General features: G+C 44.0%; 1 protein-coding gene across 1 annotated transcript in view; it reads left to right on the top strand.

Annotated features, from left to right (window-relative positions):
- The window catches only part of ZCCHC24 (zinc finger CCHC-type containing 24), a 376,575-nt gene extending 360,737 nt beyond the window's left edge, over positions 1-15,838 (top strand). Inside the window, exon 4 of the mRNA XM_069753092.1 lies at positions 12,581-15,838. Coding sequence (XP_069609193.1) covers positions 12,581-12,694 — 114 coding nt within the window. The 3' untranslated portion in view covers positions 12,695-15,838. The remainder of the gene's footprint in view (positions 1-12,580) is intronic.
- The last annotated feature ends 280 nt before the right edge of the window (positions 15,839-16,118 follow it).

The raw sequence follows: 16,118 nt of genomic DNA, 5'->3' as shown, positions 1-16,118 counted from the left end.
AGATCGCGGTATGCGTTCAGTGCTTACGTATACTGCGATCTCTACCGCAATCTCCTGGCCACAATCCTCAACTCCGGACGCATAACTCTGTGGGGTCCAGACCGTGCAGGCACATCACACTTGCGCAGTCTATAAAGGCTTCGGACAGAGTGACGCTCCTAGCATTATATTATAGATGGTTAAAGAGGGAAACTGTGCATTGAAATAACTTTTCAGCATAAGCGCTCCTGTGCATGCACATGAAGAATAGCGCTATATCTATGTACTATATCCTAAGGATATGTTTTTTTTTTATTGATCATTTGCTTCCTAAGTCCAAAGTTAATCAACTTTTTAAAATAATCTTCATTTAAGAATGTCTTATGCTGCTGTACTCACTTTGCGCATAACAAAAATGTTACAAAATCCATTAGCGCTCTTGTGTAGTTCTAAGTGCCTTCTCTCTGCCCTATCTTTCCCTTTCTCAGTGTTAGGCCATGGTCACACAAGTGACAAGTGATGCGAGAGAATCGGCTCGATTATGTTAATGACACTTGGCTCAAACTCTGTCAGTTTCTGCTCTGATTGTGTTCTGATTCTCTCGCATGCAAGAATCGGAGCATAGGTGTTGCGAAGACGGAGAGCTTAATTTCTCCATCTTCTCCATTGTCTGTGTCCACACTAAGTCCATGGATGTTCTAGTGTACTCTGCTGCCAACCGAATGATTTCTGATGTTTCACACGCACCCATAGACTTGTGTGGGGGCATGTGAGTCGAATTCCGGAGTCCTTCACAGCATGTTGCAATTTTCTGTAATGCCCCATAGTCTAACACTGGTCCAATAGCATTCAAACGTGTTATACGCTCATGTGAGCAAGCCCTTAGAAATAGCAGCAGGGATTGGAAGGGGCTTGTACAGGGATCCCCACAGTATGGATATGGCAGAAAATATGTACAGGGAGGGCCGTTAACTGGCTTTAGAAAAGAAGGAAAGTGCATGATGTAAATGCAGCATAGAAACTGTACTAATATATGAACTAATAAAGACAGAAGTGCCCTGGATGCATATAGACCTCAAATTCATTGTGTATTACTGAGACAGACACTCCCAGAATAAAAAAAAATCTGAAACTTTGGTCAAACTGCATATCAAGGAGTCTGAAAATGAAGGAAGGAATGAAGATTGCAGACTGAAACTTAACCCATTATCTACCAATGTCCTTTTTTTTGGGGACGCCTAATCTTTTGCTTCTAGCAGCTAAAATGTTATAATTAGTTGTTGTGTTTGTAAAACGAATGTTTTCAAAATAGGAAATCATGTCATTGTCATTTTTAATTGAATATTGGGATGCCCTTTTCTGAAAAATCCTTAAAATGAAAATTTCCAATTCGGCAAGTAATGGGTTAATGCAATTTTATTAACTTCTGTACCCCCAAGGGTGGTTTGCACATTAATGACCAGGCCAATTTTTACAATTCTGACCACTGTCCCTTTATGAGGTTATAACTCTGGAACGCCTCAAGGATCCTGGTGATTCTGACACTGTTTTCTCGTGACATATTGTACTTCATGATAATGGTAAAATTACTTTGATAGTACCAGCGTTTATTTGTGAAAAAAACGGAAATTTGGCAAAAATGTTGAAAATTTCGCAATTTTCCAACTTTGAATTTTTATGCAATTAAATCACAGAGCTATGTCACACAAAATACTTAATAAGTAACATTTCCCACATGTCTACTTTACATCAGCACAATTTTGGAACCAAAATTTTTTTTGTTAGTGAGTTATAAGGGTTAAAAGTTGACCAGCAATTTCTCATTTTTACAACACCATTTTTTTTTAAGGACCACATCTCATTTGAAGTCATTTGGAGGGGTCTATATGATAGAAAATACCCAAGTGTGACACCATTCTAAAAACTGCACCCCTCAAGGTGCTCAAAACCACATTCAAGAAGTTTATTAACCCTTCAGGTGTTTCACAGGAATTTTTGGTATGTTTAAATAAAAATGAACATTTAACTTTTTTTCACAAAAAATTTACTTCACCTCCAATTTGTTTTATTTTTCCAAGGGTAAGAGAAGAAATTGGACCCCAAAAGTTGTTGTACAATTTGTCCTGAGTACGCTGATACCCCATATGTGGGGGTAAACCATTGTTTGGGCGCATGGGAGAGCTCGGAATGGAAGGAGCGCCGTTTGACTTTTCAATGCAAAATTGACAGGAATTGAGATGGGACGCCATGTTGCGTTTGGAGAGCCACTGATGTGCCTAAACATTGAAACCCCCACAAGTGACACCATTTTGGAAAGTAGACCCCCTAAGGAACTTATCTAGAGGTGTGGTGAGCACTTTGACCCACCAAGTGCTTCACAGAAGTTTATAATCAGTGGCGTAACTACAAAGTTATGGGCCCCGGTGCGAACTTTCAAATGGGGCCCCCCACCAAAACATTTTCCACCCAAATCCACATCCTGCCCATGCTCCTGCCCCATCCGTCTCCACATTCTGCCCCATCCGTCTCTGCATTCTGCCCCATCCGTCTCCGCATTCTGCCCCATCCGTCTCCGCATTCTGCCCCATCCGACTCTGCATTCTGCCCCATCCGACTCCGCATTCTGCCCCATCCGTCTCCGTATTCTGCCCCATCCGACTCCGCATTCTGCCCCATCCGACTCCGCATTCTGCCCCATCCGACTCCGCATTCTGCCCCATCCGTCTCTGCATTCTGCCCCATCCGACTCCGCATTCTGCCCCATCCGTCTCCGCATTCTGCCCCATCCATCTCTGCATTCTGCCCCATCCGTCTCTGCATTCTGCCCCATCCGTCTCTGCATTCTGCCCCATCCGTCTCCGCATTCTGCCCCATCCGTCTCCGCATTCTGCCCCATCCGTCTCCGCATTCTGCCCCATCCGACTCCGCATTCTGCCCCATCCGACTCCGCATTCTGCCCCATCCGACTCCTCATTCTGCCCCATCCGACTCCGCATTCTGCCTCATCCGACTCCGCATTCTGCCCCATCCGACTCCGCATTCTGCCCCATCCGACTCCGCATTCTGCCCCATCCGACTCCGCATTCTGCCCCATCCGACTCCGCATTCTGCCCCATCCGACTCTGCATTCTGCCCCATCCGACTCCGCATTCTGCCCCATCCGTCTCCCCATTCTGCCCCATCCATCTCCACATTCTGCCCATCTCCATATCTCACCAGAACAGCAGGAACCAGAAATCTGCTGCTGGTTGATACCAGAGAACACGAGCTGCACACAACCAGGACTGAGCTGCTGAGAGCTGAAGGACCTGTGGTGACGTCATCGTCATGTGATCAGGAGGCGAAGCTGATAAATGGTGAAAGACCCATGATAGTGATGACGTCACCACAGGATCTTCAGCTTTTCCTTTCAGATCAGGCGTCGGCTGCTGATCTGTTGTGTGCGCCCGGCAGGTCAGGTGGAGGGCAGGTCTGTCTGTTGCCGTGCGGGACGAATCACCTGCACGGCAACAGTTTTTAACTTTTTGCTGGTGTCGGCGTGCATCTGACCAACCTGGGCCCCTGACTACCCCGGGCCCGGTCGCAATGGCGACTGCTGCGACCGTGGTAGTTACGCCCCTGTTTATAATGCAGAACCGTAAAAAATAAAAAAAAATATTTTTTCACCAAAATTATCTTTTCGCCCCAATTTTTTATTTTCCCAAGGGTAAGAGAAGAAATTGGACCTCAAAGGTTGTTGTACAATTTGTCCTGAGTACGCTGATACCCCATATGTGGGGGTAAACCACTGTTTGGGCGCATGGGAGAGCTCGGAAGGGAAGGAGCGCCGTTTGACTTTTCAATGCAAAATTGTACAATAAAGTCCAACTATATACTTTTTAATGGTACTTCCGTATTACATACAAACAACCACAAGATGGCAGTCAAATTACTGCCATCTTAAAGAAGCCAACCATTGATATAAAACTTAAATAGATTTTATTAAAGAAACAACATAAAAACAATACATATACATATTAAAAATCTACTTTTATCTTCCGGGTAATACCCCATGGGAAAGCCCTGAGAGGTACACTGTACTATCCAGATTAATAAAGTGCATATATCCGAAGACTGATTAGGCATCTCCTCCAGAGAACACATATAACATATAAGGTGCTATCTGCATCCCTTTCCACTAACAGTGTCTCATAGTTTAGAGGCCGCTATTGGTACCATTATTTCCTTCATACCACCTTAACTTAGCCATATCACCGGTCCTAACATGAGGCAAGTAATTAAATAGTACAAATGTAATTACCTAAGGCAGCTCTATGGTAGCATGTGTCCTCTCCTGGCTGTTCCCTGCGCCCCAACGCGTGTTTCGCCCTAGCTTCTTCCGCGGGGCGTGGAGGGCAGGGCCGCGCTTAGTAACCCGATGTTTACCCTGGTTACCATTGTAAATGTAAAAAAAAAAAAACACATACTTACATTCCGGTGCCTGTCACGTCCCCGGCGTCCGCTTCCCTGCACTCCTTCTGCATCCTGTGTAAGCGCCGGCCGTAAAGCAGAGCGGTGACGTCACCGCTGTGCTCTGCTTTACGGCCGGCCGGCGCTGACACAGGATGCAGGAGTGCAGGGAAGCGGACGCCGGGGGACGTGACAGGCACCGGAATGTAAGTATGTGGGTTTTTTTACATTTACAATGGTAACCAGGGTAAACATCGGGTTACTAAGCGCGGCCCTGCGCTTAGTAACCCGATATTTACCCTGGTTACCAGTGAACACATCGCTGGATCGGCGTCACACACGCCGATTCAGCGATGTCAGCGGGTGATCCAGCAACAAAATAAAGTTCTGGCCTTCTAGCTCCAACCAGCGATGTCACAGCAGGATCCAGATCGCTGCTGCGTGTCAAACACAACGATATCACTATCCAGGACGCTGCAAGGTCATGGATCGCTATCTTTATCGTTGTAATGTTGTTCAGTGTGAAGGTACCTTTAGGAGGCACATTGATTTCACACTGGTATCAGGTTGACATCATTACCTTGGAGTGCTCTGCATCTGCTGGGCCCTGATGGGACCATGACTGTAATACAGGGTGGGTCATGTATATGGATACACCTAAATAAAATGGGAATGGTTGGTGATATCAACTTCCTGTTTGTGGCACACTAGTATATGGGATATGGGAGGGAAAACACTTTTCAAGATTGGTGGTGACCATGGCGGCCATTTTGAAGTCGGCCATTTTGGATCCAACTTTGTTTTTTCCAATGGGAAGAGGGTCATGTGACAAATCAAACTTATTGAGAATTTCACAAGAAAAACAATGGTGTGCTTGGTTTTAATGTAACTTTATTATTTCATGAGTTATTTACAAGTTTCTCTTTGTTTACAGCCATTGACATGTCGCAGTTGTTAACACGTGAGGAGCGGATAGAAATTGTGTTGATGTCTGGTGAACGCAGTACCCGGGTCATTGCAGTAGATTTCAATGCAAGACACCCTACGCAAGAAAACTGTCACCATTCCCATGTTGGGCTACGTTCACATTTGCGTTGTTGTGTGTTGCGTCAGCGACGCAATGCACAACGCATGCAAAATGCATGCAAAAACGCATTGTTTTGTGACGCATGCGTCCATTTTTGGCTTGATTTTGGACGCAAAAAAAATGCAACTTGCTGCGTCCTCTGTGCCCTGACGCTTGCTGCAAAAATGCCGCCTGCGTCACAAAATGCAAGACAACGCATGTCCATGCGCCCGCATGTTAAATATAGGGGCGCATGATGCATGCATCGCTGCGGCTGCGCCCGATGCAACGCTAATGTGAACGTAGCCTTATTTAGGTTTATCCATATAAATGGGCCACCCAAAAAAGTTTTCCTCATCACTGAACATAATGTTCTGTTTAAACTGTTCCAATTATTGTTTTGCCCATTCTGCAAATTCAGCTCGCCGATCTGGTCATCCTCGTTGAGATGCTGTAGCAGCTGGATTTTGTAAGGGTGCCATTTATGAGTAGCTAATATCCGCCAAAGGGATGTTCGACTGATTCCAGATCGGTCTGAATTTGCAGCTCAGCACAGATCAAGACTCTTTACAAAAGCACAGTAGTATACAGCATTCCTTCCAGCACAGTGTAATGGAGGAGGGGGGAGGGTTTGCTGAGGGAGATGATCTTGGTGACACAATTTCCTCTTGATCACAGAAACACACCACTCATTCCTTTGGCTGCTGCCCCAACAGTAAACAAGTTTTCCCACAATCCCCCTGAGGCTCTGCTAACCACTCACTGTCTCATGTGACTGTGTTAAACCCTCTAGTTGCTGGATGCTTTTGAAGCAACAGCACGTAGCACTATTTCTGCATGTCACACTCTTTCATCCTTTTTGAATGTCGTCCTCTACATTTGCCTCAATTGATCGATCTGACCAATTCTAAGACCATGCTGGGAGTCATGTTACTTCATGTACGTACATACTGGCATAACATTCATAAACATCAATGATAACCTATTATTATGACCTTTTACTTGTAGGACTCCTGTAAGAAATAAACAATTAAAACAAACAGCATCTCTTGAGCTGGAGCTTTTCGTACGTCTTCAACCAGCTCTCTCTCTCACTATGCCGTAACAGTTCTTTGTTTCTACAAAGTTTTTTAAGGAAAATCAGAGCGTGAAAACAAGTCTTTCTAGCAGGCAACATCTTCCATACTGCCTCTCGGTGGTGAATACCACTCAAGTGGGCTTACCTGGTCTGTAGGCAGGTATACCTGTTTCCAATCGACAGTCCATGGCACTCGACTCGGTTCACCAAGTGTCTCATACATCAGCATCATGGGCCTTCTCACTTCTCAAGTTGACATCCTCCTAATGGGTTGATCCTCAAATACCACGGGTTGTTCGATTGCAGGAGTTTCTTCCACCGCACTTATTTATCGTACTTCCTCAGATGCTCTTGTAACTGCCTCTGTAAGTTCCTGAACTTCTCCTGAATCATCTGGTTCCACACAGTCTGGTAATATCGCTCCTCCTGAGTGTCGATCGGTCTCTGAAGTGATCAATGTTCGATCATCAGAATTGACTTGGACTTCATCTGTACTCCTTGGTACAAACTCTGGACCCTCTGGACTTAGTTCACTCTCCTGAGGATAGTACATCCCTCTCCTTGCCGGTCTCAGAGATACAACAATGTGCTCTTCTTCATCAGATCTCTCAAGGTCACTATCTATCTCTAGAGCTTCCGTCTTTGGTAGTCCTGTAGTCAATCTCAATCGATATTGGTCTACTTCTGGGGACACTTGCTGTGGTGGAGGCTAATCACAGGGTAGTAGTAAATTGCGATGGACAATTCTGGTTTTCTTGTCCCCCGTTTCCAATCGGATTTCATACACTGGACTGTCATCAGCTTTCCTCCTTACGACCACATACACCTTGTCTTCCCAGTATGAATGAAGTTTTCCTGGACCACCTTTTTCACGTATATTCTTGACTAGCACCCGACTTCCCGGTGTTAATTCTGCTCCATAACATTTTTGATCATAGTACTCCTTATTCTTGCTCTGCTCTTGGGTAGCCACTTTGAAGGCTATGTTATTTGCCTCTGTCATCTGTTCATTCCATTTCCGAACGTACTCAGGATGTGTTTTGTAAGTCTCTGAAACCGGAGTGTCGAACATGATGTCAATTGGCAGTCTTAGCTATTGTCCATACAAGAGGAAGAAAGGTGAGTAACCTGTTGCCTCGCTATGGGTACAGTTATATGCATATACCATTTTTGACAGAGAACTCTTCCAATCTTTCTTCTCGTCAGCTGTTACAGTGCGCAGCATTGACAATAATATCCGGTTAAAACGTTCCACTTGTCCATTACCCTCTGGGTGATAGGGTGTTGTATGGGATCTCTGAATTCTACAGTACTTTCCTAATTTGGCAAAGAGCTGGTTCTCAAATTATCTTCCTTGGTGTAACCTCGTAGGGAACCCAAACTTCAAAGCAAAATCATTGAAGATCTTCTCTGCCACTGTTCGACCAGATTTTTTAGTGGTGGCATATGCTTGAGCAAATCGCCCTGCTCCAACCTTTGGTCCTGGCGACTTAGTGTGGCTCTCCGCCCGCAATATCAGGCTGCCAGTTGAGTCCACTAAGTTTGCGCCTCGCTACTTAGGGCCTTTCAAGGTTCTGGAACAGATTAACCCTGTCATCTATCGTCTGGCTCTTCCTCCACGCCCGGGTATCACCGACACCTTTCATGTGTCCCTCTTAAAGCCCATTCACATGTCCCGATTTTCTGAGTCATCTGCCAGGACATCGGGTTCATCCACGGATGATTATGAGGTGAATGCTATCTTGGGGTGCAAGGTGGTATGTGGCAAAAAGTCCCATCTGGTGGACTGGAAGGGTCACGGCCCAGAGGCCAAAACCTGGGAGCCTGTGGAGCACATTCGTGCTCCGCTGCTCATTGCAGCCTTTGAACGTAGCGAGGTTCAGGGAGGGGGGGTAATATTAGGTGTTGAGTTCCCGCCTCCACACAAGGAGAATCTCTAACCATGTCCGCTGCGGTCTCCCATTCTTCTCCAGCCGCAGTGGAGCCTGCTCAGCAGAGACGTTGGTCCCAGCATCTGGCTCAAGCTGATACTGTGTGACTTTTTACTGCTGCCTTTCCAGGCTCTGCCTTTGTAGCCAGCACTGATCAGCAGCGAGCAGGTCTTTCTGGGACTAAGTCCTGCTTTTCCCATACTGAGCATGCCCACGGGACGACCTCCCATTGGAGGCCGGGGGTCACATGCTCAGGTCCTGTTGCAGCTCCTATTGAACCATCAGGAAGGTCCCGTAGCACTGCTGCTATAAAAGGTTTGCATGGCCTCTCGGCCATGCGCTAGTGTATACTTGATAACGTGTGTAGATGTGTGACTGTCGCTCCTTAATCATTCCCCTTCCTAGTGTTGTTGACTGCTCAATGTTGGATGCTATCTGGCTCCCAACAGTGCTACCTGCCCACCTAGCACACGTTAGTGTCTTTTTCTGTGCCCGCTTATACGGCACTGTGCGCAATCAGTGCGCTTTCCTGACAGCCTGTCAGTGTAGGGTGGGAATTCCCGCTTGGACTCAGCATCTGACTCAGGGCGTCCTCAGGCGCGGGCTCAAAAGCCACTGAGGGTCAGAGCGAGTCCAATCACAAGTTTAGTGGGGGTGATTCATAGGGATCCCACTAGTGTCTTTCTGCTGCACCCTGTGACTGCTAACGGCGCAGCGTATATTGGCGACTCTGTGAAGCACCAGAGTTCGCTTCCATTCACACTGGGTGAGGTCTAAACCCACATGTGAGCAAGCGTCCATCCGCCATTACTCAGCAGCAGGTGTCATCTCTGCACGGTAGACCCCGGACTGCAATCGCACCTCATATTCTCTATTATCATTATTTGGTGCGTTCCGCCAGTCCTAACAATATTGATTTGCCTATGCCTCTTTTTCTCCTGTGATATGCATGGTGGATATGAGAAATAATCTTTGCTGATTAAGCTTGTTCCCAACGATCTCAAGAACTTCTTCTGGACTAGTTCAGCATCAAACTTCTCCTCCTCCCCTACATCTCTGCATGCGAACAACAGTCTATCCTTAAGTTCAATCGCTCTGAACAAGAAACTTTGGGGTGATTCATTATTGTTCTGTGAGATGTTAATGAGTTGGTGGAACAATTCTGAAGGACTCTCTTCTTTATAGTGTCCTTTTAAAATCATCTTCAACTGTGGTAGGGTCAACTGACTTTTCATCTCTAGCATTCTGCGGAGGTTCAATCCTGGGCTGATCGCTTTCACCACCCCCTCAATGACCTCATCTGGCTTGTAGCCTTCCAATAATCCTGCATCGATCTGGTGCAATAAGTTCATATAAGACAGTTTCTCTTTCTGCTCACACTCTCCAATCTGTCCCAGGATCTAGAACTCTTTCCTTATGGTGATTTGTGGTATTGGAAAGTACTGTTTTCCTGATTTATCAAACCCAAGCAGGTTAAAGGTTCTGTCAGTGTCTGTCAGACGTTCAGAAGGTTGGGTAGATTTCTGCAGAGCTGTTGTTAAAGGGAACCTGTCACCCCCAAAATCGAAGGTGAGCTAAGCCCACCGGCATCAGGGGCTTATCTACAGCATCAGGGGCTTATCTACAGCATTCTGTAATGTTGTAGATAAGCCCCTCATGTATCCTGAAAGATGAGAAAAAGAGGTTAGATTATACTCACCCAGGGGCAGTCCCGCTGCGGTCCGGTCCGATGGGCATCGCGGTCCAGGGTCTCCCATCTTCTTATGATGACGTCCTCTTCTTGTCTTCATGCTGCGGCTCTGGCACAGGCGTACTTTGTCTGCCTTGTTGAGGGTAGAGCAAAGTACTGCAGTGCGCAGGCATCGGGAAAGGTCAGAGAGGTCCGGTGCCTGTGCACTGCAGTACTTTGCTCTGCCCTCAACAGGGCAGACAAAGTACGCCGGAGCCGCAGCGTGAAGACAAGAGGAGGATGTCATCCTATGAAGATGGGAGGCCCCGGACTGGACCGCGACGCCCATCTGATCGGACCGCCCGCCCAGGTGAATATAATCTAACCTCTGTTTCTCATCTTTCAGGTTACATCGGGGGCTTATCTACAGCATTACAGAATGCTGTAGATAAGCCCCTGATGCCGGTGGGCTTAGCTCACCTTTGATTTTGGGAGTGACAGGTTCCATTTAAGGCTTTGAATTGTTCTTTCAATTCCTGTAGCTCTGTCTGCGGAAGGAGATTCCTGCTCTTGGTAATTGGTGCCGCCGCTCCATCTTCCAACTTCAGCCTGGTAGAAACTGTGTTAGCTCCTGGAGGAATGTCCTCATGACCTCTTCAGCTTCCTTCTCCCCCAACTCATCCATCTGTATTAATGGTGGCTACAAATTGTCTGTGGGAGCGTGCTTTAGAGATCTGTTCTTCTGACATCTTTATATGTTCTGCTACTGTTCTCAATTCTTCACATGTTAACTGAAGAGGCAGTTCACTGATCTTGTCCATTTGTATTGCCACATCCATTGCTGCTAGTATGTTTTCTATAGGGCTGGTCCCTTTTAACTGGTATAGCAGAGTTGAGTTGAGGTGCTGTGCTGCTTTAGGGCTGGTCCCCTTTAACTGGTGTAGCAGAGTTGAGTTGAGGTGCTGTGCTGCTGTATTTTCCAGTCACTTTGCCTCTTTTCCCTCTACACGCTAATTCCCACTCTGAATTCCCTGTACGGGCCACCAATGACAGGTCTCATGAATTCTTTGGAACTCTGGGGGAACCATTACTCAGGATGACCATGTACTGCAGCTTCCTCAGGCACAAGATGGATCCACTTGCTCACACAGATACAATTGATAGAGTCCTCATGAACATGAACAGTGTAGTTTAATGTCACAGCACATTCAGTACAATTCAAGGGTCTTAAGCACAGACTTAATAAACAGTACAGCTGCTTCTTAGAGGCACATTGACTAACAGTCACTTTTATAGCACAGTTCAGCCCAGATCAAGACTCTTTATAAAAGCACAGTAGTACATAGCATTCCTTCTAGCACAGTGGAGGAGGGGGGAGGGTTTGCTGAGAGAGATGATCTCGGTGACACAATTTCTTCTAATAACTATCTTCCTGCTCCTGATAGACTTTCCCCACTAGCAGTACAGGGGGTTAGCCCAACTCCACTCTGTAATGGAATCCTGTGTCCCTATGTTTCACTTGCCTGAACTGGTGTGAAACAGATCACAGAACACACCATTCCTTTGGCTGCTGCCCAGCAGAAAACAAGTTTTCCACAATCCCCCTGGGGCTCTGCTAACCACTCCCTGTATCCCGTGACTGTGTTAACCCCACTAGTTGCTGGATGCTTTTGAAGCAACAGCAGTTGGCACTATTTCTGCATGTCACAATCACTACTTGAAGAGAACGTGGACTGACTATTTTGGGGGTAGGTGTAGTGGAATGAAGGGCTGCTAATTAATTGGGGATCCTAAGGTGGGTGGGTGGTGTGGTAAGGCTGCTAAGAAATTAAGAGGAAGAATTAAGATTGGGACTGCTATGACTATTAACAAAGAAGTGCAGCCAGCTAAGATGACTGAGGAAGTGTACAGGAAAAAGAAACACAAACCTACAACCTCCAGTGACCTTTAAGTCTCATCTCGTAGTGCTTTCTAAAGTTATTTTAATCTTTTTAAATAAATGTGAGCAATCAGTCTTCCAGCAGATTTGTGGAGCTAACCCTACAGCATGTCAGTACTGGCTCATAACTTGTGGAACTGGCTAAGATTTGTCCAGCTCTGAAATAAGGCCAAGTACAAAGATACATTTTTACATGATGTTTCTGTAGTCCAGATAATGATTTATGATATGAGATTTAACTTCAGAGACTTTACTATACAGCTTTTTTATGTACTAGTAATTCAATAGCTTGACACTCATATAGCCGATTATGCACAAGGAGATGAATGTTGAGAGAATTGCTCTAGAAAGTCTTGCTGTCAACTGCGAAGCACTGGTTGAGTTGAAGTTCACCAACAGCTGCTCAAAACTTGACATTAGGTTGCAGACACATTAACTAATCTTTTGTTCCTTTCTTTCCTATTCACAGCGACCATTAGAGAAGCCTGATGGTTTGGACGTATCTGATCAAAGCAAGGAGCACCCCCAACATCTGTGCGAAAAGTGCAAGGTCCTTGGCTATTACTGCCGACGTGTCCAGTAAATAGCACACAGATCCTTGGCTAGAGGGCTGAAGCATAATAAGGGAATGGCAATGACACAGTGACTAGCGTATACACTAATAATATGCCTTATGAGTATTAGAATGTAACATTCTTCCTGTGTATGTGTACTATTTGTATTTATGAAGTATTAGGGCTGTTTAACTGTTAACACAGTTGTCATTTGCCTCCAGATTTTCCCCATTTTTCTGGGGTTTAAAACTTGGGAACTGGATATATGATAATGCAGTTATTGGTAATTAATCTCTACAATGTGATATTTCTAGAGGTATATAAATTATCAAAATATTTTGTCTTCCTTTTCATATAAAATGGATGCAAATCAGATTGTGTACTGTAACAGATACATATAGATACATAACAATTTGTAAATTATTTTTATAGAACTAAATCCTTTAACTAAAAGTTTTCAATTGCTGTAAGGTTAGGTTCTCATGTGCCATTTATGAGCCAAATATTATAGTGAGTACAAAAGAGAAAATCATTTTTAATATTTACTTTCCTAAAAGCTGCTTGTATTAAACCAGCTTAAAAAAAGCAATGTTGAGACAAGGCAGTGTCTCTGCAGCCTGACTTTACCATGCCAGTGATTGGTCAATGAGAACTATTTAGTGGTCAGCAAATTAGATCATTTCCAATATTTAATTTCTGCCCAGAGGGGTGTGAAGCATTTTGTGTTCCTAGCGTGTTTCGTATCCTCACTGGAAATCTTATTTAAAGTTTTCTGTTCTCATTCCCTTTGTGACTTTTTGGAGGACTTTATTTTTTTGTATTGAACTGACTGCAAATAAAATCTGGATGCAAATGACAACATTAAGTTACCAATAATAAAATACCTACTCCTATTTCGGGGGATTAGGGGACTTTTGTTTACATGTACTTTAGCCTTTTTGCTACTGGACAAATTCAAGGAGATGTCCACAGCAGCACAAGGGGTTAGAATAACAAAAAACTGGCCCAAACACTGATAAGACGAAGACACAGCAAACAGTAATATTGTGTCAGACAGAAACAATGTTGCTTGTTGTGTCTCTAGCTTATTCTTCTGTGGGCCAAAAGCACACATAAAATGATAACTGTGAATATGGGGGTGTCCAAGGATGGAAATTGTCTCGTATCCCTGAGCTACAAGAAATATTTATAATTGTTCTTTTTAAGCCACTTTGTAGATTTTGGTTATGTGTCTGTGTATTTTTTTATTGTTGTGTACTGGATTCTTCCTATTTGCCAAACCTGGGCTGATATTTGGCAAAAACTTGCTCATCAAGATCCTTAGCCTTATACTGTTCCAGGTAGTCAACTACTTCGTTGCACGTTGATACTTTTCGCTCAGCATTATCCCACATCTCAATATAAGAAAACATGGAAGGATTTTATAAACTGTGGAAAGCTGCCAAACACTGTACGAGACAGCACTGCACATTTTCTGTGGGAAAGAGTTGAAGGGTTTAAGAAAGACAAAGCTCAAGTATCTTAACACTAATCATCCTGAGCCATATTCTGCTGCACGGAATGCCTTGTTACCTGGTGCAGCTGAAATAGAAGACCTTAAGGCCACGTTCACATGTTCAGTATTTGGTCAATAGTTTACATCAGTATTTGTAGGCCAAAATCAGGAGTAGAACAATCGGAGGGAAAGTATAATAGAAACATGTCACCACTTCTGTATTTTTCTCCCATTCCTGGTTTTGGCTTACAAATACCGATATAGAATACTGACCAAATACTGAATGTGTGAACGTTTCCTAAGATTGCCCATTCAACAGTTCATCTTCACTGTAAATGTTGTAATTTAAAATTCTAATTTGGTTCCTTCGCTTTCTTTGTTATCACAGAGTGATTATTATATATTTTTTCATCTCAGAACAGCACCCTTGTAGATTTATCACTGCTCTTCCATATTGGACAACTCTCACTCACATTCGAGATCTAGCCCAGGAATGTTTTGTGCACAGATTGCATGCATTCATTCCCTATTGATCACAACAGTATGAGACCTATAGTATGTCAATGAAAATAGATGGTAATTATAAGGACCAACAGGTCTACACCTTCCGCAGCTTTCCTTAGCAGCAATATAATGGTACGGTACTATGTTTACTTGATTTGATACATATTCTTGCTATATTACTGATAGGTTTGTGTTCAGTTGCCCAGAGGCTGGTCAATGTTCAGCAAAGATGGTGGAGATATGCGAGTGCAGGTAATGATGATGACCAATAATTATGGTCACCACAAACGCCTATATTCTGGTTTGGCAGAAGAATGTTGTTGTGTGAAATGAGTTTATTCATTGTTGTACCAATGCAGACAAATGTTGGACTGGGAAAATCTTGTTTTAGAAAATAACACTAGTAAAATCTTTGAGACAGGATGTGCTCCTAAGAGATAACATGGGCCGTGACTAATGAATAACTTATACAAGCAATATAAAAGTTTCTGATGGGCTTAGAGCTTCATTCCTTATACGAAGTCTTGCCAACCAGGCTTTGATTGGTCATGCTCTCTTGAATTTTTGTGGTATTGTCCATTGCTTGATATTTGTCATGAGCAATAACCGTCATTTTTTGATGATGCATTGATGAAAAATCTTCATAGTAAAGATCTGTTTACAAAAATGATTTCCATTTATCACTTAGTAATCATATCCATTGTGTAGGGAAAATCTGTGTGTGTGTATATATATTGTATATATAATATATATGTGTCTGTGTGTATAATGCACACACACGGTACCGTGCAAAGGTTTTAGGCAGGTGTGAAAAAATGCTGCAACAGTAAGAATGGTTTTATAAATAGAAGTGTTAAAGACAAAGTGAATGAGCAAAGAAATCAAAATCAAGTCAGTATTTGGTGTGACAGCCTTTGTCTTCAAAACCGCTTCAAAGCTTCAGACACCCATAGCAGTGGCTTATCGGCGTGCAGAACAAAATGATCAGGCTTTAGAAATCATCAGCCTGGGTAGAATGGGTAGGCCCCATACACATTAGATGGTCGGCAGGTTCTGCCAGCAATAACATGTATGGAAGCCTTTGGTCATTCAGACTACATAGTCTTTCTACTGTCTCCCACTCTCCGTGAATTCTAGGAAACAAACACATGATAAAAGCCCACAAAAATTACACAAAGAAAAAAAAAACACCATCATGCATGAACACTGAGAACATGCCCACATGGAAATTGAATGTACATGTGAAACTGTAATTTTCTTCATTTTAGAGAATTCTGGTTCTAAAAATCAGATTACAGATTTCACTCATCTCTCCAAATAATATAAAAGCACCTGACCAAGAGATAATGACCAAGAGGTAATGATGGGGAAAGGCATGGACTGTAGGGTTCTAGCACTTCTTAAACAGATCATGTGGAGAGATCTGGTAATTCTGTTTGGACAACACATAAGGC

The sequence above is a fragment of the Ranitomeya imitator genome, chromosome 2 (assembly GCF_032444005.1).
Source record: "Ranitomeya imitator isolate aRanImi1 chromosome 2, aRanImi1.pri, whole genome shotgun sequence".
NCBI classification, from domain to species: Eukaryota; Metazoa; Chordata; class Amphibia; order Anura; family Dendrobatidae; genus Ranitomeya; species Ranitomeya imitator.
Note: the sequence above shows the minus strand (reverse complement) of the source record. Positions and strands in the feature narration are given on the sequence as shown.